The 10,030-nt window shown below is 41.5% G+C and overlaps 1 protein-coding gene across 2 annotated transcripts in view; it reads right to left on the bottom strand.

Annotated features, from left to right (window-relative positions):
* Window positions 1-444: 444 nt before the first annotated feature.
* Window positions 445-10,030, bottom strand: part of GET4 (golgi to ER traffic protein 4 homolog (S. cerevisiae)) — a 13,191-nt gene continuing 3,605 nt past the window's right edge. For both annotated transcript variants that reach the window (XM_009320010.1, XM_009320011.1), the window contains exons 2-9: window positions 9,502-9,580; window positions 8,999-9,080; window positions 7,891-8,040; window positions 6,068-6,206; window positions 4,004-4,144; window positions 3,845-3,920; window positions 3,585-3,657; window positions 445-1,784 (exon numbers count right to left, since the gene is read on the bottom strand). In XM_009320010.1, coding sequence (XP_009318285.1) covers window positions 1,696-1,784; window positions 3,585-3,657; window positions 3,845-3,920; window positions 4,004-4,144; window positions 6,068-6,206; window positions 7,891-8,040; window positions 8,999-9,080; window positions 9,502-9,576 — 825 coding nt within the window. In that variant the 5' untranslated portion in view covers window positions 9,577-9,580 and the 3' untranslated portion in view covers window positions 445-1,695. The remainder of the gene's footprint in view (window positions 1,785-3,584; window positions 3,658-3,844; window positions 3,921-4,003; window positions 4,145-6,067; window positions 6,207-7,890; window positions 8,041-8,998; window positions 9,081-9,501; window positions 9,581-10,030) is intronic.

The raw sequence follows: 10,030 nt of genomic DNA, 5'->3' as shown, positions 1-10,030 counted from the left end.
GGCCGCCCAGACCCGGCAGAGGCGAGGAGAACATGTAAACTCACTTTTAGCCGTGTATGCAGGACACGGAGGGGGCCGTTGCTGCCAGACACCTGTGGACACCTTAAGCTGCCCCAAGACAGGCACGTTCTCTGGCAGCCAAAGGCCATGAAGTGACATGGCTCTTACCTGCTGCCGGCAGCCCGGATCATTTGTTAAACGTCTACAGCATCATCCCGGGTAGGGGGTTCTTCCCTAAACTTGCTGCAAATCAAAGCAATCTACACCTGCCCCAGACGTTACAATACCCGACTAGAACTATGCCCTTACGGCACAGAAATAAAGCTGCAGCACTAAGGTCTGAGCAACCCATGGTCAAATGCAGAGGCGGGGGGGGAAAATAGCAAGGAAAGTAAGAAAGATCTCTGCTCATAAAACTCTTAGAAAGCAGCAATATCACACATCCTGGTATAAAGTGTTTATTTGAGACTTCACAATTAACACAAAGTCTTCCTTTCAATGCCTTTTCTTTTTCATACAGTCAATAAATTTCTATTAATCCCTCCCTCCCCCATGCATGATTGCTGTTTATTAATCTAAGCCTTTTTATTTTCATCGTGAAAAAATAAAGCGTTTCCCCACCATTTCATCTGTTCACTGTACCACTGACATCCGCTGTGCTGCATTAGAGGAGGAGATGTAGAATGGCTATGCCTACCACTGGGGTTGAAGTTACTTCATTATTTATTGATTTTTTCTTTTTTACAGAAAGTGTTAAATGAATCAATCACCCAAGAAAAATAAATATATCATAAAGAACCAGAAGTTCTGCAGTATCCCTTTTCTTTACATACAGCTGCAGTTCAAACACATACGTTGCTCACGGCAAATCATTTCATTCACTGTAAGGCCCTCGCCTTTACGTATGGTTGTGAACTTGCACTGGAAAAGAATCTGTTCCAAAGGAGTAGAGCCATGAGCCAAATTTTTATACCTAGGCAAGAGAGATCCACATGGAAGCCAATTACCTATGATCCACTGATCGGCTTTTACTCAAGAGCAATTCAATCTTGTGCTTTTCAGGAAGTATCAGCTAAACACACGCGTGGGCTCGGCCCGAGCCAGACCTTAAGGAGAGTGAAAGGCAGTATGAATGGCGTGCATGTTACTCACGGCAGTGGAAGCAAGTTCTTGGTATCAATGTCTCTTGGATGTGCATCTCAAGTTATGCTGCTTGGCTCATCTCGCAGTACTTTTGGCACCAGCCTCGCAAATAAATTATTCAATTGATCACCCTGCCTTTCGAGATCTTCCTTGGAGGTGGCAGAGGTCAAGGAGGCTTTCTCGTAACAAAGGTGGTATTGGGTAGGCCGTGAAGTACAAGACCCATATTTATGCTTTATTGAATTACTGTGCAAAAGGGAATACTGCATTAGAAACCATAGAAGACTATATTTTAATCAAAGTCACCAGCCGCTGTATCGGAAACCTGCTAGCAATTGCTCCGATTCATTCGTTTGGCTACTTTTTGTTGGTTTCTTTCTTTTTTTTACATAAATAATATAGACCGAACATTATAAACATTTCAGCAACCATTTCTAAAAGACCGGAGGAGCCCTTTTAGGCGCCAAGAAACAACTGCAGGATTCAAATTCCAAAACTGTCTTTGGAGTCATCGAATCATCAGATTTACACGGCACCCAATGACAACAACATTCAGTCGAGCTCAATAGGACTGCTATCTTCCTGACCATCTTCTGTGTCATCATCTTCTCCAGTTCCCATCAGACTGTTTAAAAGATTTCCTAGAATAAAATACAGGACAGTCAAAATTTCTCATCTCAAAAACTTTAACTATTCTCCTACCATCCTGCTAGGGTGCAGATTTCAAGAATGAAAAAGTTATTTTTTTCTGAAGTAAAAGAGTCTCAGCAGGACATCAGTATTCCCACACTGGTTTCCATTAAGAATTTATCGATTTGGGAAGCTCTATTTTGATACTGGTCCTGAGTACCCTGGAGAAACCCCACGAAAGTCGCATACTTCATGTACTGTAGTTGCAGCATGAGAGGAAAGAAAAAAACCCAACCAAATGAGGAAAGACACACCTCCAGCCACGAAACCGTCAAAACCCAGCAATGGTCTGCATCATGCTATAAAGGAACTGTTCGAGAAATTTATGTGTTCTCCCCGTTTCATTCAATTTAAAGACACTTGAATTGCTGAAAAGCTGTTATTTACATATGGGATCTGTGACGCTCATGTTTTTCATCAAACTTTGGGTATCCATGAAGTGACATTTGCAGGTAAAGCTTCAATTCAGTTTACAAACAGAGAAGCTTAGTTCTCAAGGAAAAACATTCGATTTTACAAAAGTAATCCAGTTCAATTTGCTCACATTTTATTCAAGAGCCAGGAAATGAGGGCCGAATTTTTCTATTCCCTTTCATTTCTTGTAGAAGGGCAGTATTAATTTCAGAACTTCTACTTCAGGAACATTCATTTTATATCCAGACTGGTTAGATCTCTACCAAAGCCCTAGACTTGACTTAAAGAAAATCAGCCACTGCAGTCTGAGGAAATACAGGCTGGGGGATGAAGGGATTGAGAGCGGCCCTGCCGAGAAGGACTTGGGGGTACTGGTGGATGAAAAGCTGGACATGAGCCAGCAATGGGCGCTCGCAGCCCAGAAGGCCAATCGTATCCTGGGCTGCATCAAAAGAAGCGTGGCCAGCGGGTTGAGGGAGGGGATTCTGCCCCTCTGCTCCGCTCTGGTGAGACCCCACCTGGAGTTTTGCGTCCAGCTCTGGAGCCCTCAGCATAAGAAAGACATGGACCTGTTGGAGCGGGTCCAGAGGAGGGCCACGAAAATGATCAGGGGGATGGAACACCTCTCCTATGCAGAAAGGCTGAGAGAGTTGGGGCCGTTCAGTCTGGAGAAGAGAAGGCTCCGGGGAGACCTTACTGCAGCCTATCAGGGGGCTTATAAAAAAGATGGCGGCAAACTTTTTAGCAGGGCCTGTTGCGACAGGACAAGGGGGAATGGCTTTAAACTAAAAGGGGGTAGATTTAGACTAGATCTAAGGAAGAAATGTTTTACACTGAGGGTGGTGAAACACTGGCCCAGGTTGCCCAGAGAGGTGGTGGATGCCCCATCCCTGGAAACATTCCAGGTCAGGGCAGGGCTCTGAGCAACCTGATCTAGTTGAAGCTGTCCCTGCCCACGGCAGGGGGGGTGGACTAGATGACCTTTAGAGGTCCCTTCCAACCCAAACTATTCTATGATTCTATGAAATTAAGCTTTAACACAAACAAGATTTTTCTTTACATTTGGAAGTTATACCATAATGTCAAAAATTAACTGTAAGAGTCATTTACATGCTTCTCCCCTTCTCAAAGATGAAAAGTCTACTAGCTTCACTAAATTAATTTCACATGCAACCAATTCATCTTGTATTCTACAGTAGCGACTGTTTCTACAGGCTACAAAACCCCCGATATATTCGTTAGAACAAATGATCTGTTTCCAGCACAGCCATTTTATATAAGCCACTGCTCTGAAAAGACTGGTGGTACCTATAAACAATTGTTGGCATAAACCTTACCTAGTAATCCTCCGTAGGACGATGTCTGCTTGGGCGGAACACCAAAGAAAAGCTGTCCTATTCTATCTAGGTACTGAAACAACACAAGATGAAGAACAATGTCAGCTACTTCATTTACAGGTGGAAATACTATGGGCAGCAGTCACACCACACAAGCTAGATCACTGACTCTTATATACAAGTCACAAAACAGGAGACAATCAGCTATTATTTAACTAATTCTGTAGGTTAAATCCTGTTTACATCTACGAGTAACTCACCTCATTATACATGGGATCTCTTTTCAGTGAAGGTTGATACTGTTCACACAATACTGTAAATACTGTTAGTTTTCCTCTAGAAAGGAAACAACCAAAAATGTAATCTCAGTAACAACTGAAAAGGAAACCAAGAACAACATGAGAAAAACCAGACTGTACCCATCAACTGCCAATAACAGAAACCAGATGAAGTTTAGCAGTGGTTGAACAAAGGGCGGACCCTTTTCTATTGAAGGATGTTTCTGCGTGTATGTCGTAAAAACAACTGATGCGCTGGTCTTATTTTTTAAGCAGAGAAATCTGCAAAAGGAAACAGAACACGGCAAGTTAAAAATAAAAGGCAGAGAAGTAGTTTTATATGCAGAAAGAAAAAGGGAAGCCAGAAGCTCAACAATCTCTACTTCATTTGTGCATAGAAGCCATCTCGGGCTTAAACTGATGGCAAAAACTAACTGGTAGAGATGTACATCTCTGGCAATGGTTTGGCTATCAACCGAGGAAGGGGAAAAATCACTACTAAAATACACTGTGGAATAAGCGGGTTGGGAGGGATAACTGACATTTAGTATTAATAGAATGAATTTAACCAAAGCAGATTGCATGCAGGACAGTTACTAAAAGAGGGCATCAATTAAATCAAAATGTGGAAAGACTGGCCACCGCATTAATTCAGATTAAACATGATATTGCATTTATTGGTCCAGAGTTTACTACGCTGAGGTAAAAACCGAATTAAAGACCTTTCTCCTGGCCCCATCCACTCCCAAACACATCTCCTTTCAGTATGTATCTGCCAGTGTCCGACTCTGTCATTCTATTAGCACCACCTCAAAATAACATGGCATCAGGACCACTAATGAGTTTGACACACATGTCAAAGTCTCATAATAAAGCTACACTTTGAGCTCCCAAGCCATTTGTCACCAGTTAACAGATCAGTTTCCCAAACTGATTAAATCTTTGTTCAGGTCCAGTTAATTTAACTGGCAATCTCTCCAAGTCCCATAGGCCTAACAAGAGACTTTATCTGGGACAAATGCTGTCAGCAAGCACTGGGAAGGCTGCCACGAGCAGTCTCATTTTTGGTTGCAGGCTGGCCTCCAATTCTGTACCCTCACATGTGCAAGGGCATTGGGCTCTTTTGCCTTACTGCTGAGCAAGGAACTGCTATTTCCATTAGAGTATAAACTGCTATGTAAGAGGATTTAGTACAGTATTTGAGATATAGGCCAGTAAAGGTGCAGTAGTAGTGCTGGATAAATACTGAAAAAATAATCTCTTACTCATAACTTCTCCCCAGAATTTCCCTCCCTCCAGAACAAAGCCCCATAAAATTGTTTAAGAGTCCTGCATACACTGGATTTCAATAAAAGATTTTCTACCGCTCAAAATCACTGCAATCTATATCAACCAGCTATGGAAAGCAGGACAAATCTGACATGACAGTTCACTGCTGCCAAAAGAGAGACAGACTTGCTCTCACCTCCTCCCTCTCCCCCAACACCTACTCTCTCCCTGACTCCCTGCTGCACAGTCCTGTCTCCACCTCCTCCTCAGACTCCTCCATCCGCTGCTTTCCCTAACTGAAGAAAGCCATCAGCTGATTGAACACAGTAAAATTGGCTTTGTCAACCTTAATTGTACACGAGCTCTGCAAAGGCACATAATAGCTTGCATTCCTACCTGCTACAAAATTAATGCCTAAAGTAAATGAAAGCCACCAGCAGCTCTGTCAAACCAAGAACCATCGCACTGCTGCTCACAGACCAGGGTGACCCAAGACAAATTGTTTCTTAGGACGACGAGACTGAGAGCAAGTACTACGCTAAAGGTAAATACAGAGCCCACTTAGGCCCAGTCTTGGCAAGAACATCAAGGTAAGCCCCCACTAGACATAAAGTGGTGTTAACAAAACTAAGAATTGTGCTTTCAGGGTCAAACATTACAGTAATTCTTCAGGCAATTGACATGATTTCAGGTTTCAACCTTAATACGTTTTGTTTTTTCTTTTTTCTCTCCCCAATCTGACCAATTTGACACACCAGTTTTGAGATGGTTTTCTCCTGTTGTTACCACACAAAGTGAGTTTCAGAAGCTCTGGCCAGTTTCACAGTTTCTTTTGAAAAGGATGCATGGTTAACCTACAGTTGGCATGACTAAATTAGATTGGCCTCACACACAGTGTCACCTCAGCAAAACAGTTAAAAAAAGTTCAACACCTACTGTAGTACTGCCTGTGCTACAAACATGTCCACCTCACTGCGATATCCCCTGGACGAGGAGTATTCTACTAGCATATTTGCACATCCTTCACCATCTGTGGAGTGCAAGAAGTGATACCGAGATTCACTATAGTTTTGCTCTATAAAAGGAAAAAGAAAACAGCTGTTAAGAAATCAGTTCATCATACCTGAACGTAAAAACAAATTTGTTAAGCTTGTACACTACAGCTGGTAAAAGGACAAGAGCTACACACATGGTATATAAACAAGACAACTAGCAAAAAGAGTGGGCTTTTTTTGTAAGTTACAGACAATTTATAAAGGGAGATAATAAATATGTTACCCTAAATAGATTTGAACAACTGCTATTAAATACAGTTTATTCAATGCCACCACGAAACACAGCCACCACTGGGACAAACAGCTTGAGCTGCGGTCATCTCACTTTTATCTCACTGCATGTTGACACTTCATGTGCTATCATCAGTGCTTAGGAGAAGAATCAAGAAGTTCCATATCAGAGCATGTGCACCAAGAAGTCAAACAGCACCTTCAGCATCCTTCTTTCTAAGTGCACGGAAAGAAGGCATTTCCTATTTTTAGCGTAGCCCACTCTTGCTATCAAAATTAAAATTGCTTCCATATGCCAAATAGAACAGCAATTATACAGGAAAAAAGGTGTAAGAAATGGCAATGATTTGTTAAAACTTAACTTGAAGGAAAGCATCCTGCAAAATCACTGCAATGACAAATCAAAGCTGGATAGCTGCTAATTTTTGGAATTTAAAAGCTTTGTTTTAAAAATCTGAGCCTTTTCTGATGAAACTCTCGAAACTACAGACGAAGAAAACATACGCATTTTGCTCTTCAAAAGAACTGTGAGCAGACAGCTACAAAATGGGGATTTTTACTTTCACAATGCAACCGTTTTTTATCCTAATCGTATCTCAGCTTCTAACTTACATGCTCTGAGGAAAATCCTCCCTTTCTGGCTGGCAGCAGCCATCACACTAACCTAAGTCCCATGAGAACAGCTATGGGATTGCCTATGGCATGCAGAAAGGCAATGAGCTGGAATGTTGACCATTGGGTCAGGATTGTTATATGAAACCACTATCATCACTTTGCAGCTACTGAAAAATTTAAAATAAACAAACAATCACCTTGCGCAGTTATTAATTCACGAGAAACCACAGAAGAGACGGCATTTATTCAACTGTTCTCACTCACCTTTGTTATGTTTTGAACGTTAAGACTTTAAAAACTGGCTATCATCCACAATTAAAATAATTATTTAGTACATTTTTGGTTTATCTTACATCCCATCACAAGTGATAAAATCCCACATAAATCAAAGGCAACAGCATTCATTCTGGAATAAGCCTGCTGGTCAACGTCTCAAAAAGTACCTAGTTACAGATCCAAAGACTGTTTTGGATGCTAGGTGATGTATTTCAATCTTTGTCATGTTTATCCAGGATTTAAAAACAAAAAAAGCCACAATAGAACAGCTTTGCTCCCCAGTAATTTTCCTCCTAATGACTCAATCAAGCTACCTCAATGCCTAAAGGATCAACCTTCCTTTTACAGAGAGCTTTACAGCAGTTGTATTTTGGGTTTTGCACTAATATAGAGTTACAGTCCCAGGGTTTTTTTTGTCAGTAACATTAAGCTGAATTTATTGCAAAAATCAGGTAATAGCAGAACTCAATCAATCATTTCCATCTCAGCTTCCTTAGATTATTTCCAAAGTAGATCTCTTACAATATCATACTTTCAACATTTTCAAAACAAAACACAGAAAAGCCAGTTGATTTTTCTTACCTTTCCACAGGGTAATTGCTAGTAACTGGTGTAGTTTTGGATGTCCAAGTTTTCCCGATCCCCCGCTAGACCATTTTAGTGCTCTGGATACGAAAGCCACTCTTTCGGGAGAATTTGGATCCATTAAACTAAACAATTTAGCCAAGTTTTCTAGAAACAAGAAGATTCACAAATATTTAGCATTAATAGAAATAGGATGAACTGCTGCTTCTAGTGCATCTTTAAGATACAACATTTAAGTTACAGTGCTATTGTGTCTTTAAGCTCCCTTAACAGCCTCCATAAGCCACCTTAAAAAAGAGTGACTTTGAATTTCAGCCACTTCTCATACATCAAGTCAATCTTGCATCTATCAGACAGCAATATTCATATGACTCCTCCACAGCCAAAAGCTGTGCCTTGCAGTCAGCTGGTGACAGCTTCCCTGTTTCATAGTTTGGGACAGGATATCCCAGAGGACCATGAGATTCTGAGGAGGAGGAAAGACTGCAGGTTATGGGACTGCTTGCCATTCATAGGGGAACTGTGAGGGACAGATGGCTGTAGGTCGGAAAAGCACCACCATAAGATAGATGGGATACAAAACGTCAGAGCTGATTTAAGTAAACAAAGAATGGCCTCTGTCTGTCTGTCTCCCTCCACGGGTTAATAGGAGCGGTTCGCCCATGCTGCAGCAGTAGTCTGGCCAGGCAGCTCTTAAGAGGGTCCACCCGGAACTACCTGCTTACCAAATCCCACAGTCAAACAAGAAAAATTTCCTTGTGAACAGCTGCATCACAAATTACGTGCACGCTACCAGACTGCTAGGGTGGGAAACCACCACCCACCAAAGCCCTGGGGACATCAGTGACTGTGCAGACAATACATTACTGCTGCACTGAGGAAAGGACAATGCCACAAGACAGCAATGTTTGTCCTAAGCATGCCCACAAAGTTATCGGGAATCCATTATCCATTTTCCCCCAGTCCATTTCTATGATGAAGGCAACCCTTAGCCATGTGGGAGGGCATACAAGAAGGATTTCAGGTTTCAAGACTGTTAACAACAGTTACTGTGAAGTGAAAGCACATCTAAACACCATCAAACCGAGCGCAAAGGTCACCTCACCTAAAAGGTCATCTGCTACTTTTGCATCCGATTTCTCCAAAGACTCCAAAACCAGCATGGACAGATCAGCGGCACTGTTTTGCTACAAAACAGACACATACTGGTAGTGATGAACATATCAGTACATAAAACATCGACCAGAATTTCATCAGAGGCAGATTTAATACTTTTATCAACATCTACAGCTAAGGCACAGTATAAAGTCTCAACCTTCCCTTATAAAAAACAATTACAGTAATTTGATGGCATCAAAAGAGAAGCCTCCAGGAAAACAAAACAAATGTGGTTAGGATTGTTGTTTGGATGCTCACAAACACTTCTGCTCTATGTTCCAGTTTGGCATAATCCTTCTTTGTGGAGAAAGGCTCAACAAAGAGATACAACAAAAGATTACAAAGCAATTACCCCAAACATTTACCATTGAGAATTCACCATTCACCCCTCAAAATCTTGGAATAACAACCCCCTCCCCCAAAACCACACACATAAAATCAGTGACTTACCTGGTTATGACTGAAGAACAGCAAAGCCCCTGAATACATTAGTTCTCTTGCTTCTGCGTGTTTTCCTTGTGACATATACCTGAAAACAATACCAAAGCCTTAATAAAAATTACCACTAAATAAGTTGTGTACGCTTAAAGTTACTTAAAGGATTAAAGATCATTAAAATTTAAAATAAAGGCAATAAGGGATTTATTTTTAAATCAGGTTAGTTTCAATAATGATTAAACTTTAGCTGCAGGCTACAATTTGTTTTCTGCTCCAGACTTGATGGAATACAAGCAAAGAGTATAAGAATGAAAACGGAGAGCTTCAAACCTGATTTGGGCTGAAACAAAGAAAAGGAAATGATCCCAGGAGTGCACCTCAGCAAAAGATGCCAACGCACTGAACTACACCGCTCAGACTGTCACATTACAGCCTTTACCAAAACCAAAGCCATACATGGTGAAACAGTTTTCGGAATACACCCTGGACAGCTTGCACATCCAGTGCCTCCCAAGTGACTCCAGCCCTCTCCTCACCGGTG

This window comes from Pygoscelis adeliae, unplaced genomic scaffold (assembly GCF_000699105.1).
Source record: "Pygoscelis adeliae isolate BGI_AS28 unplaced genomic scaffold, ASM69910v1 Scaffold242, whole genome shotgun sequence".
In the NCBI taxonomy this organism is placed as follows: Eukaryota; Metazoa; Chordata; class Aves; order Sphenisciformes; family Spheniscidae; genus Pygoscelis; species Pygoscelis adeliae.
Note: the sequence above shows the minus strand (reverse complement) of the source record. Positions and strands in the feature narration are given on the sequence as shown.